The sequence below is a fragment of the Myotis nattereri genome (genome assembly GCF_964212035.1).
Source record: "Myotis nattereri genome assembly, chromosome: 18".
Classification (NCBI taxonomy): Eukaryota; Metazoa; Chordata; class Mammalia; order Chiroptera; family Vespertilionidae; genus Myotis; species Myotis nattereri.
The window spans coordinates 30,124,673-30,143,470 of record NC_138093.1 but is presented as its reverse complement, the minus strand read 5'-3'; the positions used below and the strand labels follow the sequence as shown (position 1 = coordinate 30,143,470).

At 49.1% G+C, this 18,798-nt stretch overlaps 1 protein-coding gene across 1 annotated transcript in view; it reads left to right on the top strand.

Annotated features, from left to right (window-relative positions):
• HHAT (hedgehog acyltransferase) overlaps nt 1-11,882 on the top strand; it is a 159,892-nt gene extending 148,010 nt beyond the window's left edge. The window contains exon 11 of the mRNA XM_081111940.1: nt 10,893-11,882. Within this exon, the coding sequence (XP_080968066.1) occupies nt 10,893-10,984 (92 nt within the window). The 3' untranslated portion in view covers nt 10,985-11,882. The remainder of the gene's footprint in view (nt 1-10,892) is intronic.
• Nucleotides 11,883-18,798: the final 6,916 nt, after the last annotated feature.

Here is an 18,798-nt window from a genome sequence, read left to right as displayed (position 1 = left end):
GTCAAATACTTGGGGAAGGTGGAAGGATAGTTGAATATACATCTGAATATACTTAGCATATATGTTTGGATATATATTCAATCTAGTATGTATATGTGGGGACTATCCTGATAGTCCGGATACATGGCTGTCTTTAGATAGTGCTTGGGATCACATTTTGGGTCCCCTCTGACCATCCAGGGTACACAGGAGCCCCTTTCCCCCCCATGCCTAAGTGAGCTCAGGAAGGCAGACTCATTTTCAGGAGTCTGAACGTAACATCATTGCCAAGGGACTCACAAAGCAAACCGTGGGCCCACAGCAGATTTCAAAGAGTCACTGGCGAGGCCTGAGTGGGTCTGACGGGGTAGCCCCGGCACAGCGCTGGTCACGCTGACGTCGGCAGCGCCTGGGGCGCTGGAGGCCAGCCTTGCCGTGGCCGCGGCAGACCTTCGTGTCCAGTACGGCCCTCGCATGGTGGGATGCAGGTAGCGCAGTGTTTCCCGTCGTGAGGGTGGCCGCAGTGTGTCCGAGAGGCGGCTGCTTCAGGTTCCCTGTTGTCTCGGCAGTGACCGCCTGGAGGTCAGAGTCACCAACGACCTTGGCCCGTCATAGGTGGTGTCACCCAGCTTGTCTAGCTTGTCGGGAACGGGAAAGCAGGACGTTGGAATGCTGGGCGTGAGGATCCAGGTTGGTGTTACGGACATCACGCTACTGATAACCAGCAGTGCTGAGGGATGATCTCATAATGATTTTGTGAGTAGAGACTGATGATCCTCGTTTTAAAGAACAGAAACAAGAGGTTCCTAGACGCTAGTGACATAGCTGACAAGCCAGCTGTGGAAGGCAGGACTCCTGAGTCCAAAGGCAGGGTTCTGTTCTAGGCCTGAGAGTTCTGGCTCCTGAAGCTGACCCGGCTATGAAGGCAGGTTCTGTCATTCCTTTCTGCTTTGTGGTTACTGGTGCTAGACAGAGTGCTGAAGGAGAGGGGATTTCTAAAAAAATGCTTTTAAAGTTTTCATTAAAAGTGTTGTACTATAGGTACGTTCTTGAGTTTAGCAAAGGAGGAGATAGTCTGATTATCATTTCTTTTTATTAAGAAGGGCAAATGTAGTACAAAGGCCTTTTTAAAAATATTTTTTTAATTGGTTTTAGAGAGGAAGGGAGGGGGAGAGAGAGAGAAAAATGTCAATGATGAGAGAGAATCATCCACCAGCTGCCTCCTGCACGCCCCCCACTGGGGATTGAGCCCACAACCTGGGCATGTGCCCTGACCAGGAATTGAACCGTGACCTCCAGGTTCATATGTCGACGCTCAATCACTGAGTAACACAGGCCAGGTGACAAGGGCCTTTTATTTGCAGCTTTGGAATTTAGCCAACGGTAAACGCACAGAAGGGCATTCAGCTACAACCCAAACTCTTCGTCAGGACGTTTGGGAGCTCTTGGATGGAAGACGTTTTATCTCTTTCTAGATCAGCTGTGTATTCCTGTATAGCTACTAATTTAAACAAGCGGTGCTCTTGAGACCTCCTCTCCCTGAGGTGAAGGGGAGGAAAGGAATGAGTTAAGGTGTGAGCACGGAGCAACCCTCTCCTTTATTAACTTATTTGCTTCATGACACACTCCTTCCCTAGTTGACCAGGAGCCCCAAATTTGTCTTTTAAAAAACATATTCTCACTCTATAAATTCAGAAAGAGAAAGAGGAGACAGTGCACTCATGCAGTGTGACTAATTGACTGCCATGTTGGGAAGTCAATTAGGCACGTTAATGAACTCTGATCCCCTGGATCACTGTCTCCTGAGAGCTATGCAGTCTCATCCCCTGGGAAGAGAGAAGAACCAGCTCAGATGTGTTGTATCTTTTCACATCTAATTTCTGTCTCCCTAACCGCACGCCAGCCTTCTCATCTCTTTGGTAGCCCCAGCACTTAGCCCACTGCCCTGTATATAGTAGGAGCTCAATAAGTGTTGAATGATGAGAGTCACAAGGATGATTAGTGTGTCCCCCGCTCAGATCCTTCCCAGCCCTACAGCAAGAATGGAGCCAAATCTTCCCAAATAGAGCACACAGCAGCCCAGCAGGCAAGGGAGGCGAAAGGTGCCAACAGCCTAGTCAGTAACCCCACCCGAGGGTGTTGGCGGAAGTGGCAGCAGTAGGCAGGGGGAGACGGGACTGTCACAATTCCTTCTTTTGCCATCACATCGGGCTCTGTTGCTGGAGCACAGGTTAGGAAGAGCTAGACAGGAGAGGTCCGGGTCCACATGATGGGGTGACCTTGTCGACATGGGCCGGCTCCACACCCGAGCGGACCACCCCGAGGGAGTATCAGGGAACTCTGCAAGGAGTCCAGCCGAGATCCCTTCCCTGGGGGCCAACAGGTCACCCCATGTCAAAACCCCAGGAAGGGAGTAGATGGGGATTCGTTCCCAAAGGACCCAGCCTCCCGGCCAATCCTGCTGGCAGAACAGGAAGCCCAGAGAGGCGGGGAAGGTGCTGACACCTCACTAGTCACTGCAGGCACATTAATGAACCCCAGAGAGACCCAGGCTGCCTGGATTCCTCCTCCTTGCTCCAGGTCAGCCCCTGCTCCGCCCCCTCTGCCCTGTGGAAATGGGTTGGAGGTGTTCGATTCTGGCAGATTGGCAGTTGAGGAAGACAGCTGCCCTGCGGGATTGCGGAATGCTGGCTCCCTGCAAAGTCCTGCCCAGGCCCATCCAGGCTGCCCAAGGGAGCAGGGCTGCCAGAAGGGACCCTTGGCGGCAGGGACAAATCCCAGCCTGGACTCAGAGCATCCGGCCTGCGGTCCCAGGCAGACACCTCCCCTCCCCGGGGCTATCTGCCAGAGACGGGAGCCAGAGAGGAATAGTGTCCCTTCAGAATGGGATATTTAAGGCATAAAAATGGCTTTCTCTGTAGCCCGAGTCCAAATATGTGTCTGAGTCACTTTATACGTCAGATAAGTATCCTCACGAGGGCTTGACAGAATCGTGCCGTATCTTGTGACGTTTCCACAGCCTGCAGGAGCATGGCCTTCTGTCCCCGACAGCCAGGACACCCCCTCTTCCTGCTCAGACGCAGCCGTGTCTGTCTTACGTCAGTCTTCGTCTTTCCTTTGCTGGGTGTGGGGAGGGAAGGAGATTTGAGGACTTGAATTGTATGGATTGTAATCTCTGAGTTGGAGGGGCCTTGCGGGGGGTGGGGGGGTCCTCTGGTTCCACCTCCCATGGGAGGCAGCCACCCACAATGGTTCTTCCAGAACTCTGCCTGAACGCCGATGGACGGGCACCCAGGATGCCTCTGCCTTGTGGGGAGGCTGTTGGGGGTACAGGCTCCTTTCAGTAGTAGCCAAAGTCCACCTCCCCTAACCTTCTTCTGTTGGCCCAGGTCTGTCTTCGTGGCCTTTTCCAGGCTAAACGTCAACTTATCAGTAGCCCTTGAAGTGGCTTCCATGTGACAGTGTCCCTTGTAAAACACAGTACTGTATCTGGAACTGGTCCACCTCGCTCGAGTCTGTGCTCACCTGTGCACACTCTCTTCCTTTCAGGCTGAGCACACAGCCCCTCCACTAGGCCCCTCTTTGCCATGTGGCCTGAGGTGACCATAGCAGTGGTCGTGGCTACTGTCCAGGGCCAGGTGGCTGTGCTCACCTTTGCCTTAGCAGGAGATGAGCAGCCGTGCCGTGGGGCAGCTTTGTGCCTCTCTGCTCACCCTCAGCAGAAAGAGGGGGTTGGGGGGGGGGGGGAGGGAGATAGAGAGAGAGAACGAGCAAGAGAGAACAAGCTTGCACCTGCCTTTGTTAGCTTAGATTATATTGTCTCTGGCTTGGAAAGGATCAGGCACTCTTTCAAACGAACCCATCCATTTCCCAACCCTCTAACCCATCCATTGCCTAGATTTCCCAGGGTTCTGTGTCCTTATCCAATATGATCCTTTCCCAGCCTAGACTCCACCCCTGTGGCCACCATCCTGGCTTCTACTGCACATGGCCCAGCAGAGGAATTTCCCCTTTATCTTTTCCCCACAGTTTGGGCGAGTGGACCAGTTGTACCTTGGGGAGACTGGAAAGCCAGTCCTCCCTCCCTACACAGGAAAGGGAGGGGTGTTAATCCCCTCGGCGGGACAATGCTGTGATCCTCTGGGGTGTCTGACGCTGTAACTTCCGGACTTGATCAGGCTTGCTGTCTGATTCAGCTCCCGAGTTGATCATGCTTCCTACTGTGATTCCCTTTGCCTCCTTCCTTTATTAACACTAACTGGCTACCTGCACTAACACCAGTGCCTGGGAAGCGAGGTGCCTTTTCCAGATACCATGTGTAAGTGTTGGAACCACATTTTTCTGAACTAATCTCAGAGCTCTTTTGTGTGTGGCTGTCAATTTCTATTTTGGGAAGGCAACAGGCAGCTCAGGTGGCTAGAGTCAGTACTAATGAGACCACCCTATGGGCTCAGTGCCTTAGACAGGCCCTGCACCCCAGGCACAGCCTGCCTGCCTTTGGCCAGGCGGCAGGAGCAGGTGGAGCCCCCGGACTAGGAGCAGAGAAGACGGTGCACACTCCACGGTACCTCCAGCCTTCCAACCCATCAGCATGGCGATGAGCAGGCTGGACTGCAGACGCAGTAAGTGGGAGCAGCTGGGTGAGAACAAAGCCGTCCCTGACAGGCAGGAACAGTGCCTTCTCTTCCCACGGGGTGACTGGTGCTCACAGCCCACTGTCCCTTCTGAGAGCCCCAGAAGAACTTTCGCTACTGCTGCTGCTGCCGGGAGCTCGGGTCTGTCATCCTGCTCTGTGCTGAGAAATGAAGTCAAGTAATTTGGAGTCTAACAGCTGCTTGAGCAAGAGGACATGTCAGCCGCATCTGCTGACATCACCTTCCCAGGTGCTCCCAGGCCTTAGGCATCGCTCTCTTTCTCTCCCTTTCCTGCTCTCTCTAGTATATTCATTTGGAGGTGGGAGGGAGGGGGTAGCTGGTGTGGATGGCCAGTATCTGCCAGGAGCCTCTTCCAGGCACACCCACAAGTGTGGACCAGCCTAAACCAGTGGTCGGCAAACTCATTAGTCAACAGAGCCAAATATCCACAGCACTTCTTCAAAATAGACTCGCCCAGGCCGAAAACCGACTTCTGCGCATGGGTCACAACGTTTCAATCGCACTATACGCGCGCCCGCCTGTGATATTTTGTGGAAGAGCCACACTCAAGGGGCCAAAGAGCCGCATGTGGCTCGCGAGCTGCAGTTTGCCGACCACGGGCCTAGACTATGGGCGTTTCTGTCCGTTAGCTTCATGTCCCACGGGCTGGGGGAAACGGAGGCCAAATAGACATCCGTGTGGTTTCTTGTTCAGGGATTTTGCAACAGCTGTTATTTGTGATTGCCTGTAGTAGGGACTTGGGAGTCCTGTATTCGAATGAGTACTCACGCGTCAGTAACCTGTACCCGTGTGCCTCCACCCCATCCTCATTCATTCATGGGCCATTTTACCTTGTGTGCTCTGCTGCCGTGACCTGGGTGGAAAGGAGCAGCTTCATAGTCTCTCAGACCTGGTCCCACCTGCCGTTGGAAAGCGGACTCTCCTCCACTGAGAGTCCGGCCGCCTGTCCTGCCTCGGCGTCATCCCAGCCCAGAGCCGCTCGGTGTCTCGGAGCCTGTTCCCGAGTTGGTGCTGCAGCTGCCAGTGTCCCTCCGCCTCCTGAGAGGGGGGGCAGATGTCTTCCCAGCCCTCTTCCCAAAGGGTCGACTTCTCTCTATCTGCAGGCAGCGACTTTCTCTCCTCCAGGGTCTTCTCTCTTGCAGATCACCATGGCCAGGTCTGTCAGCCCCTCCTCCGTGACTCGGTTCCCAGACCTGTGCCATCCCAGGTCGGGTAGTGGGATTAGAAAACCAAGCAGAAACCATTAAAGGTCAGCTCTTTCTATCACATTGACGTTTCCGTTATTAGTGACAGCCCGTCAGCCCAGCCTCGCCAGCAGTTTGAGGATCTTGTCTCTGTCTGTGTTCTCCCTGGGCCTTTTGTCACCTGCAGGCTTGGGTAACGGAGCTGAAACTGAACCTCAAGGTGCAGGTGATGCCTCGGGCCCCCAGAGTGTGCTCATAGCCCTCAGGGCATGCAGGCTGCTCATGTGACAAGCATCCAGGCTGCCTGTCTAAATGTTAAGCACACAGTAGGTGCTTCATAAATACCAGTGAGGGTGAGGGGTTGTCAGGGCTGTGTGTCAGAGACCCTGGTTCGCACCGGGCACATCCCTTTGCTTTGGGGAAGTGGCTTTTGTGAGCTCGTGGGCTGGGCAGCATCCGCTGTGTTATATCGTGTGGTCGTGGACTAACGGTGAACAGAAGTCCTAGTTAGGCGGTGTATTAGGACTCGGGTCAGGGAAGAGAAACAGCCGTGGAAACAGGTTCTGATTGTGCAGCCTCTGTCCCCAGAGGCCAGGGTCGGGGCTGTGGTACCCGCTGCAGGGACAGCTTTCTGGGAAGCGGGTCCCCCACCATTTGCCACAAGCGAGAGAAAAATCTGTGTTTTCTCAGCACCGCCTTCTACTTGCGCCGTCAGGGTAAATTTTAAAAAGTGTCAACAATAAAAAATTTAAATTAAAAAAAACAACAGCAGCAGCTCTGGCCTGTCCTCGGCGCTTCCCCAATTTCACGTGAAGTGATTTTACTTTATGGCAGCGAGGGCTTCAGCGAGCATTTGCCTGCAGGCCTGCACAGGCGGGCGCCGGGGAAGGATGAAAAATGCAGCCCGGGTTGTGAAATTGACTTCATCAGGCTGTGAAATTGACTGTGAACAACATGATTCATTAAAGACACTGCTTGTGCCAGTGACAGTGTACTCGCTGCACCTAGCAAGCGACTTGCCAGGATGGCCAGAGGCTCCCTGAGGGCGCAGGGCCACCCAGTCCTGTGTCACCTTGCTGGATGCCCTGTGGAGGCTCAGCCCCGGGCAGACCAGATGACCTGGGCTCTCACAGCCTTAATAAAAGGTCGCCCGGGCACAGGGAGCATGCCCTTCAATGCTGAGTCTACATTAGGCAATAAGACAAAGGGTAGAAATATGCTCATCAGTGCTTCCTTCGGCCTCCTTTGCAAAGATGGAGAAACCGAGGCCTCTGGAGGTGGGGTGACCAAGTGAGTTAATGATGGATGATGCTAATAAGCACCTGCTGCTTCCCCCTCCCTGCTACCTCTGGCACCACGAGTAAAGGGAGGAAACCGGATTTGGAGGCAGAGGATTGACGGGAAAGGGACAGGCCAGGAGGCAGGGGCCTGGTGCGAGCCTTTCCTGCACGTGTCCCGAGTGCACACACAGCCCTGAGGTGTAAGTCAGCTGTTAGACCTGGGAAAAGTTACTGTACTTCTCTGAGCCTTAGTTTCCTGTTCTACAAACGGGGGCTAATAATAGCTCCCCGATAAGGTGGTAGAGAATGGAGAAGGCGCCCAGCAGAGTCCCTGGCCACTTGTAAAGCTCAGCAGTTGTTTGCCTCTTCTCCGTGAGAGTCCCCCAGGTCATGAACAGCATTAGTGGGGAGCTCTTTCTGCAGAGCCCACTAGGACAGTGGCTCCCAGAGGGCGGTCCTTGGACCAGCGGGGTCCATATCACCTAGGGAAGCATTAGAGATGCATATCTTAGGGACACCCCTTAGGCACTTCCCACAGGGGGGTGGGGTGGGGGCCCAGCCTTCTGTTTTAACACGCCCTCCAATAGTTCTGATGCGGGCTCATGTTGGAGAACCAGTGCCTTAGGATTTCATGCTTCAATGTAGAACCATCCAATCCTTCTTTCCCGTGAGAGGATGTAAAAGAAGTAGGTGAGCTTTTTGGAAAAGAAAGAAAATGCTGAGGCCTCAAAACCTAGGTTTGAGGCCCAGATGTGTAAAGTATATGAGGGTAGGCCCTGGACCATGTTTCTTAGTGGTTAGCGCATCTGTCTGTGCACCAAAGGATCTGGGGTTCAATTCCCGGTCAAGGAATTGTACCTGGGTTGCAGGTTTGATCCCCAGCCCCTGTCTGGGCATGAGCAGGAGGCAACCAATCCATGTGTCTCTCTCACATTGACGTCTCTCTCTTCATCTCTAAGAAAAGAAAATTAATGGAAAAAATGTCGTTGGGTAAGGATTAATAACAAAATGAATTGTATCTTCCTGCATCTTTTATTTGGATATCTTGGGGCATATATGTCCTAGGACATTGTAGCATACCGTAAACCTATGATTTGCTGGTGTTCTGTTATCTTTAAAAAAATTTTTTTTACAACTTTTAGGAGAAATTCATTTAAGGCATTTCCCAGATGTGTATACCCTTGAAAACATTCCCATAATCAAGATACAAACCATTTTCATCATCCCCAAGCATTCCTAGTGCCCCTTTGTCATTACCTAGTAGCCCTCCCCCTGCTGCAGCCCCAGGCAGCCGCTCATGTGCTTTTTGTTACTATAAATCAATTTGAATTTTACATAAATGGAGTAATACAGTCGGTATTATTTTGTCAAAGACTTCTTTCACCCAGCATAATATTTTTTTGCAGTAAATTATATATAACATAAAACTTACCATCTTAACCATTTTTAAGTGTACAGTAGTGGTATTAAATATATTCCTATTGTCGTGCAACCATCACCACCATCCATCTCTGGAACATTTTTCATCTTGCAATACCGAAGCTCTGTCCCCGTTAAACAATATCTCCCCTTCCTCCCCAGCGCCTGGCAACCACCATTCTACCTTCTGTGCCTATGAACTTGATAGACAGGCACCCGGTGTAAGTGGAAATCACACATTATTTGTTCTTTTGTGACTGGCTTATTTCATTTGGCCTAATGTCTTCAAGGTTCCCCATATTGTAGCAAATGTCAGAATTTCCTTTTTAAGGCTGGAAATATTCCATTATATCCCATTTTGTTGATTCATTCATCTGTCCATGGACACTCGGGTTACTTCCATCTTTGGCTCCTGTAAGTAATGCTGCTGTGAAAAAGGGTGTACAAATACCTCTTCTAGTCATTCCTTTCCATTCTTTTGGGTATATATGTAGTAAAGCTATGTTTCATTTTTTGAGAAACCTCCATATTGTTTTCCATGGTGGCTGTACCATTTTACGACGTTACATTTTAGACAAAGTTTTTTGTTAGACCTGCTTCTTGTTCTGATTATTCCTTCACTTCTCAGAAAACCTTTACCCCTCATGGCCCTGCATGATGATCATCTTTTCCTTCACTATCCACAGCCCCTGCCTTTCCAGTCGCTTCAGACGGAAGGAATTGCTCAGGGAATTGCTTAGCCATCGTAACTCTAAGTAAAATGACACTGCTCACTTTCTATTAGCTGTAGGCATTTCCCTCTGTGTTCTACACATTTTTCATTAGCTGTAGTTATTATATACCTCACCAATGTCTTATTAACAGCTAGAGGCCTGGTGCACAAAATCTGTACACTTGTGTGTGTGTGTGTGTGGGGGGGGAGGGGTCCCTCAGCCTGGCCTGTGCCCTCTTGCAGTGCGGGAGTGGGCCTAAGCCATTAGTCAGACATTCTTACTGTTGCCGCGGAGGCAGGAGAGGCTCCCGCCACCACCGCTGCGCTCACCAGCCGTGAACCAGGCTCAGGGCTTCTGGCTGAGTGGTACTCCCCCTTTGGGAGCCCATTGACACCAGGGAACAGCTCCTGCATTGAGCCTCTGCCCCCTGGTGGTCAGTGTGCTAGTCAGTCGATTTGCATATTAGCCTTTTATTATATAGGATTATATAGGATATCATGCTATACTACCTATATCCTGTTACTCCATCTATTATACCATCTGCGTAGCAGGAAGAGAGCCTGCCTCCTCCCTACTCCTCCCCTGCCCCCTCTCTGCCTGCCCCTCCCTGTGTGGTAGCCACATCACAAGATACCTGTTCCTTGGAAGGCCTGTGATGTTCACACTTCAGGTGGTCTCTCTGGTGGCTCATCCCTGGCCCTTTCCATCTAACAAATTCTTACCCCACATGGTGCAGTTTAACTGTGCTCTATACACGCCATTATCTAGCACATATTACATGGCTCATAAATCCAAGTGGTGTGTGTCTTTTCTAAGCTAGAGTGGGAGCACCTCTGACGGAGAACTAGATCTTTCTATTTTGCATCTGGTATCCTCCATAGCACCTCTGGCTCTCCAAAGCCCCCATAAGTGTTTTAATAAGTAAAACATGCAGAAAACAAGCAACAAATATTCAGCAGAAAGAGCTGTTAATTAAAAGAAGGAGAAAGAAAAGAGCCATCAGATATTCTAAGACAAGTACTTGTAGAATGAACCATTAAAAGGTGTGAGTTTTGAAAGCAGATGTTTAATTTAGACTCTCCTGTGTGCTTACCAATGACACTTAATTCAAAATAATGGTCAATTTGTATTTTGAGATTTATTATGGGTGTCATGGACTGTTGTCCTTTTAAAACATTTTTAAAAATTTCTATTGATCTCAGAGAGAAAGGGAGAAGGAGATAGAAACATCCCCTCCTGGTGATTGAGCCTGCAACCTGGAAATGTGCACTGATGGGGAATTGAACCTCGATCTCCTGGTTCATATGTTGATGCTCAGCCACTGAGCCACTGAGCCACTGAGCCACACCAGCAGGGCGTGTTGTTCTCGTTTTATTATTAACTGCTTTAGTTTTCTAAATATGTATTCTTTAAAAGCTTGTCCTAGTTCTAAACATGATTTGCATTTGTGCTAGCACGCCCCTCATTTCATGCTGACCCCAGTGGGAATGTAAGGTTCAGCTTGCTGGCATTCCAGTTAGAGCAGACTTTGCAGGAGGCATGTGTCTTAATGGGTAAACCGAGGCCTATGCTGTTTCTTGGGTTGGCGGATAATTTGCATCCGTGGGAGGTCCCACCGCAGGCATTTCTAACTGCTCTTTCATCTCTCTCCTCCCCCTGCAGGCTGGCCGTGGGTGACCCTCTCTGTCCTGGGATTCCTGTACTGCTACTCCCACGTGGGCATTGCCTGGGCCCAGACATACTCCATGACCTAATGCCGCCGGGCCCAGGCCAGCCCCTGCTGTCGGCTTCCACCGCAAATGGTGCTTCTCCCTGACCTCACGCCCCAAGATAACCTCCAGGGGACCAGAGCTTCATCTGCTCTTTGGTTGAAGTTACTTCCAAGACCAGAAGCTTGAGACTCGACAACCAGAGAGTCTTCTAACTTTGGGAACCTAGAGATCGTCTCGCCCACCATCATCTTCCCGTTGGGTGAGCTGGGTCCAGAGCAGTAGAGTGTCTCGCCCAGCTGCACACCGTGACACTGTGGGCCCAGACCCAAGGCCCGTTGGTTCTTTCTCTTTTACCACAAATTAAACGCAGTGGACATTTCTTGATTGAGACACAGCAATCCCGACTAGTGACAGGCCCGTCCTCCACTGGCCAGTATTTCCGAAACGTCTTGGTGACATTTACGAGAACCTGCCCCATGTCCTGCAGTGTGGTCTCTGGAACCAGCGCTGGGGTTTGAGCTATACCTTTCCCCTCCTCTGCAGGGAGGCGACAGTCGCAGCTGTGTTTCTAATCCCCCAGAAAAGTAGACAGAATATGCTCTGTCACGTTTCAAGGAGTCGGTACCCAAGGAGACCTGCTATTTGAACTTCCTCGGGGCGATCTCCACTTGGCAGCTTGTTCCCCAGATTTGCAGAGAAGTGCAAACAGGCAGTGCCTCCACCCGACAGTGAATCGTTCCACATGGAGAAGCAGCATTTCAGAGCCAGGGAATAGCGCATCCGCCGGCCGGTGCTACCAGGCAAGTTACAAAGGGTAAGGATGGCTTCCCGTGTCTCTCCTCTCTCCACGCCAGTCCCAGCGTCATCTCCCCACTTAGCGGTTTACGTTCGTGGTTTACTCTGTTTTGTTGCAAATAAAATGGAGCTTTTTCTATCACACAGACAAGTCACTTTTTTTGTAGAATTGTTTAAGAACAGGGGTGGGGAACGTCCGGCCCACAGTCCATACAAGGCCCTCAACAGCATTTGGTCTGGCCCTGCCAAGGCATTTAAAGGTGAGTTAATTAAATGTTTGACCAAATATAGCAGGCTAATTTTTAAGTTGATAATTTTGTATGGCCCTTGGTGGAAGAAAGGTTCCCCACCCCTGGTTTAGAATATTTTTTGAGGAAAATGTTTACAATCTAAACATACTTATATAACTCTTAATTCTTCACTTCTCTGGCAAGATGCTGACAGGCTACTCATGGCCCCACGTGGTAGATCATTCAGAATGCTTCTGTTTGACTTTGGATGTTTATGAGAGGGCGGGGGCGAGGGGTGTTAGGGGGGTTGTATACAAGCTTTTAAAATTTGGATCCATAGTGTACCCAATTATGGGAGAATGTCAGACATCTCGGGCACATGAATTAAATCCTCACGAGGTTCACTTGGTGCTGGTCTGTGTCACACTGTCCCTGTGTACTGGCTGTGCTTATCAACTCCCTGAGCTGTAAACTCCTAGCTTGATGGACCGGTCATCTCGCGGCGTCCTTTCTTCCTAGCCACTCCGTTTGGAAGAGGGAGGGAGGGGCCAGATGTGGATGAGCTGAGGTGGGCAGCAGCAGAGGGCGAAGGCTAGGGGGCCAGGCAGTCAGGGCAGCAGTGGCCTCAGCAGCTGGCTTGGTACAGGAGGGGGATAGGCAGGCGATCCCAAGGTGCTGGGTACTTTTAAGGAGGGCCTGAGGCTGAGGAGTGAGCACTCAAATGAATACAGTAAAACTTCATGGGCTGACGCTGATTCGGGATTTGTGTGGTCAGTCAGAGGGAGTTGGGCTGAAGTTTACATGAAAGAAAAGGGATTTTTCCAAAGGGGGGAAAGGGGAGTGTGATGATGATTATAAGGAAGTGTATGTACATGTATAAGTCATAGGAAAGATTTTGAACTCTTCAGAGAGACTATTTATATAAAAAAAGTAGGCTTGTTCATTCTTCATGTTGGAATATATTTGAAAGTAATAATCCTGAATTTGTTTTAAGCTGTTACATGATTTAGAGTGGTTCTCAGGAGTTACTAAGTGATTACTGTGTTGAGCTGTATATTTGAGGACCGATTAGCCGATATGTCAGTTATGCCGAACCAGTGTTTTCTTGCTTAAGCTTCTTTCTCTTCCCCAGCTACCATATGAAAATGATAACGTACCTCTCTTGGTGCAAGTGAACTAAAATCTCGGCGTTTCTTTAAATGAAAGCCTTGAGGTGCCTGGTCAGGCAGTAGTTTCAGCTGAGGACTATCTGGCCAGTCACGTTTCGTAGTCGTCAGCCCTGGCAACGTCAGGCGTAGGCTGGGAAACGGTGAGACAAGGCTCCAAGGCCACTCCCAGCCCCAGGACCCTTTGACCCCAACCTCGCAAAAGCCGAAGCGCTCTAAGCACGATTGCCAAGGCCATCCCCAAGGAGGCAAGCAAGACATCTGAAGGACAGCCAGATCTTAAATCATTTTGACTAATTCTTGGGGCCACACAAGAGACTTAAAAGTATCGTATGATTTCTTCAGATTAATTTGTTTGACGTGACAGCAGAAAAACCTTTATTCAAGACTGCAGACCTAGAAAAAAAAATCAATCATAATAATTTTATAATGATCTATATGCTGGGAGAATAGTAATTTAGTGGGAGGGGGTTCCCCTTAAAGAAATGGATACTGCTCACTTGCTTATTTAAAATAATGACTAAGTATAAGAAATTAACCATAATGTAATGAGCTTGTTTTCTGGCAAACGGATCCATTTAGTAGGGCCACTATTACAAGCAGCTTTTCCTGACGGGGCGGCCTCTCTCAGCATGTCAAGAAAGCTCGCTGAGGCCTTTCTTTCTTTTTTTAAAATACGTTTTTATTGATTTTTAGAGAGAGAGGGATAGAAAGATGGAAACATCGATGAGAGAGAAACATAATTGTCTGCCTCCTGCACACCCCTACTGGGGATGAGCTGCAACCTGGGCATGTGCCCTGACCAGGAATCAAACCAGTGACCTCTTGATTCATGGGTCAGTGCTAAGCCACTTGAGCCACACTGTCCAGGCTCTGAGGCCTTTCTTTTGACTAATTATAAAAATCATATTCACGGAGATTTTTTTTCTCCATTGAGGACTTCTAAAGAACGTAATGTTTACTGCTTTATTAGGGGAGATCTTTGGCAAGAATACCAATCATTTGAAATTTTAAGCAATATACCCTTACATTATTTTTATTATGCTTTTTTTGGCAATTTAATTAAATAACAGGGTGTGGGGAAGAATGTCAGTAAAGATACTGGATTCATTCTGTGGCCTTATGAGATCAGGCAGAGGCCTGAATACGGCTTGCAGATCACAGAGGGCTCACCCCTGAAGCTGTACTGTCTGTAAAAAGAAAAGTGCCCCTGTTGAAACGTGATCCATTGGTATTAAGAAAGAACTCGGGTATTGTGGAGAACCTTGCCCTGAGCAGGAAGCCATGCCTATTAAAACCAGAGCAGGACAGAAACAGCGCTGGTGGAGGACTAATTTAGGGCCAAGCAGTCCTCTACCCTCGTAGCTTCTGAGAACATCAGTGAGTTAAAGCACAGGTCAAACTCATTCTGTCAACCTGTCCACACCGAATCACTCTGAAAAGATTTAGGTGTGGTGTCTTTTTACACTATATTTTAAAAGGCAGGACAGCATTCATATATCTTATACTACAAATTTCAATCCAAATTGTTCAAAAATAAGTGTTAAGTCAGTGTGTTGTGCCATAATTTTCCAGTGACGCAGGCTTTGAAGACATCTCTGTAACAGGTAGAACAGACACAGCTCTACTTCAGGTCATATTGGAAAGCCCCTTCACAACTGTTCACTTTGACACACAATCTTGGTGCCTCTAGAATTGTTTTGTTTTTTTTTAAATCCTCACCCAAGGATATTTTTTCCCCCTTGATTTTTTAGAGAGAGTGGAAGGGAGAGGGCGAGACAAAGAGAAACATCCATGTGAGAGAGACATCGATTGGTTGCCTCCCACACACACTGGGGATGAAGCCTTCAGTCCAAGGGGCGATGCTCTAACCACTTAGCAACCCGGCTAGGACTCTAGAATTTTAAGCTCTCTAAAACCCACAATTGTAGGTGCCTCCAAATTAGAGCTTCCCAAGCTCTCAAAAAGGAGTAGGAAGTACAGTTCTTGTTCTGTCATTTTAGGTATGAACACCCAATTGAAATTATATAAGGAAAGGCAAGAGTAAGTGTCATGTATAAAATAGTTTATTACCATAATAAATAAAATTAAACATTTTTTTTTACAAATATCATTTGTGCTTGTTTAAAAATGTTGAGAAGGGAATATCATCAATGGAGGGACCCAAATGTTCCTCTTAACATTCCCAAGTTGCAGACATACAGGGAGTTCCTGGCAGCATCCTCCACCTGCCACAAAAATAGTATCGGCTCATTTGCACTTGTGTTTCTTCATGCTCATTTGGACAGAGTGACAGATGCCAAGGAAAAAGAAAACCCAATGCAGGATTTGGCAGGACTCAATGGAAAGAGTGTTAATCTAAGGAGAAGCCCCAGGATGACAAACTGCCCATGAGTAGGTGTCCTTGCAGTGTTGGCAGGATGTCGGATGGGGACAGTCCCAACTGATGCAGAAATACAGCGTCTGAATATTAAGAGAATACATTCATCGGGGGCGTTTGAATCTTTCTCAACACAAAGGTAGTTCATATCCTGATACAAGACCCGTGAGCTTCTCATTGTACAACTAATGGATCCAGAAGTCACAGAGAAAGAGACAGTGGCTCTAGGAAGGGTTTGATGGTGGGCCAGGAGGGCCTCCACCGGTCTGGCACCTGCAGGTTATTCAAGTCCAGTTCTAGAGGTTCCAGAATGAGTCTGAGAAGCCCGCGTGAAGAAGTTTCATGTGAAACTAAGCTTCAGGTAAATTCACATTGAACTTCGGGGTGTGGAAATGAAAACTTCTCCACATGAACACCTTGGTTCTCAAGAAAATGGTGATTTCTCTGACGGCTGCCATCGGTGCTGAGAGGACACTGAAATCTCCTCCAGTTGGAGGGCACAAGAGCTGGTGAAGGTAATTTTTACCGAAGCGAGCGAGAAGACAGTACAATGATTTACACAGAAGAGAGGCTGTCCGGGGCCCAGTGGGCCCGCAGGGGGCCTCCTCTTTAAGCAACGCTATGTGGGGGGGCAGAAAGGGGAAGGAGTGCTGGCAGCTCCAGTAGAGTTGGAGTTCCATTCAAGGGTCTTAAGGCTAAACATCGTTATTGCACTTCGTCAAATGCACTTCAATTCGCATCTCCGCCCAGGATTTCCCAGAAGGTGCACAAGGGGAGGCAGGGTTCTTCCTACACCCGGCATTCCTGAGGCTTTCAGGCGATCCCCACACAGACTTGGACAAAAGTCTGACAATTGGCTTTGTCGACCTGAACAAAGAGGCAAGCTCAAAATTGCCAAAGAAGATGAGTTCTCAGGAATGGCCGAGGAACTGCCACTTAGGACTCGCCTGCAGTTTGCTACAGTTTGCTTGTCCCGAATAGCAATTACTCTGTTATTCCCAAATTCATCTTTTTTTTTGACAGTTTTGAGCTTGCCTGTTTATTTAGGTCACATTCCTTGGTGTCCGAAGTGGGACCCAAAAGAAACGACCTGCAAAGGACAGCGACCCTGGCAGTTCCTTCAGAATAGAGGGGGGTACCCTGATGAGCCCCTCTGTGCGTCTCCCTCACTTCCGGTTTGGGGAGTCTCCTCTGGGATTCTGACCTCCCTCTCCCTCCTTATTCAGAACCTATTTAACCGCTTCATTCCTTCGATTTCAGCGGCCATTCTACTCGTTTGTTTCCTTGTTAGAAGTGCACTAGGATTTTGGTATAATTACTTAGGAATTTTTGAGAGCAAAAATGAAAAATATCAATGGTCATGGGTCCAGCAAGTAAATCTTAGCAGAGTTCTCACCACCTCCTTGTGAGAGTTTTGGTCTCTGAAGCAAAAGACTCTGTGAGAGGATAAATGGGTCACAAAAAGGCCAGACTGACATCAGGTTGCCTGCCAACAGCCAGGAAAATTTCTGTGAAACGAGGGACACCTGGGCCTGAGTGGAACAACTAGAGCAAAAGTTGTTCTCTAGGAGAAAAAAAACAAAAACCAAAACGTATCCGTGAAAGGCACGCTGTCCTAGTTGTCCTAGTAGTGAAACAAAACAACTCCCAACCTGAAAGCGCCCCCTTCAGACTATTAGGAATGTTTCTTTTGCTCTCAAGAATACCTCTGAGAAATGGGGGCCCAGGCATCTGAATGCCCTGAGGATGGCCCTCCTTCAGGCACCCCAGCTGGCTTTATGTTAAAAGTTTTGCTTCATGTGCGTTTTTTTACTAAATGGAGCAACCTTACTGAAGACTATTTACCACGTCAGTGGTCATTATGCAGAACTCTCAATCTCCCCAAACTCTTCTCAGGACTAGATTAGAGAAGATCGTGGCAGTAGAACTAAAGCATCTGAATGAGAAGGCGACGTTAATTGGTACTTAGAGGCTTCTAAACAGATTCAGGCCGCTTTACAAATGCCATTTCTAAGTTAACTGAAGCTACTAAATGACTAAAAGGAGATTTAAAAGCCTCTGAGGCCTCTTACCTGGCAGCACCAACTGTGGCTTCCCCTAACCCTATTGCACCACCTGCTCTGTCTGTATCTAACTTTGCCCTCTTCTAACCCCTTCCTTTAGCACAGTGGTTCTCAACCTTCTGGCCCTTTAAATACAGTTCCTCATGTTGTGACCCAACCATAAAATTATTTTCGTTGCTACTTCATAACTGTAATGTAAATATCTGATATGCAGGATGGTCTTAGGCGACCCCTGTGAAAGGGTCGTTCGACCGCCAAAGGGGTCGCGACCCACAGGTTGAGAACCGCTGCTTTAGCAGACGGCTCCTCTCCTCTAGTGCTAAAACCTTACCCACTAACCCTCTTAAAACGCTCCCTTTCTCAGGCCTTCGGAGGGTCATGGCATGGTTTACAGGGGAAGGTTCAGTCATTGCTTGGGATGTGAAGCTCTCGGTCCTTACTGGGAACCCAGAGCAGCGTTCAGGCAAGCGCAGGTGTTTAGCACAAAGCAGCCTCCGACCCAGTGCATGTCATAAACATGAAAGAGAAGGTTTGGCTCATTTAAAAAATCCCCCCCCCCTCCCCGAGAAAACAATTACAGCAAAAGTCCCCAAAACCCTTAAATGGAGAACAAAAGCATATACAGACACGTGTGCTCTCGCTGTCACGTGCCGTGGGCCCTGTGACCTCAAGATGAACAGGCCTGGGCTTCCAGTCAAGCCCAGTTTGAGTCCTAAGGGTCAATCCTAGGAGCGCATTCATGAAGCTTCATTTCCCCCGAAACAAGTCTGGGCTTCAGAGCCTCAGGCTTCAGCATCTTAGCCCCTCAGACCCAGGTGGGGAGTCATTTCTGAATGGACACCTGTGCCCCTCAGGCGGAGATGACAGGAGGCGGAAGGGCTGGGCGGGGGCCTGGAGAGTGGGCAGGTGCGTCTGAAGCTGGCTGCTAGTGGTCAGGCCTGTGCCTCCTTTAAATGCAGCAGCCCCGAACCTTTGGGATTCCAGCAGGTGAGGAGCATGTTTAAGGAAAGGCAAGCCAGAACGTTCCTGGAAAAGCTGATAGATGGGATTCTGGATATTTTATAGCCTCTGGCCCAAGGACTCATTGGCAGCTTCTCAACTTAAAGAAGCTGAGAGCCCGTGGTTTTACCCAGGATCACAAACCATCAGGACTAGGCCTCAGGAAATCTCACTTCCTCTTCTCTCTAGGCTTCCATCTGAGGTTCAATCTAATCATTTCTCA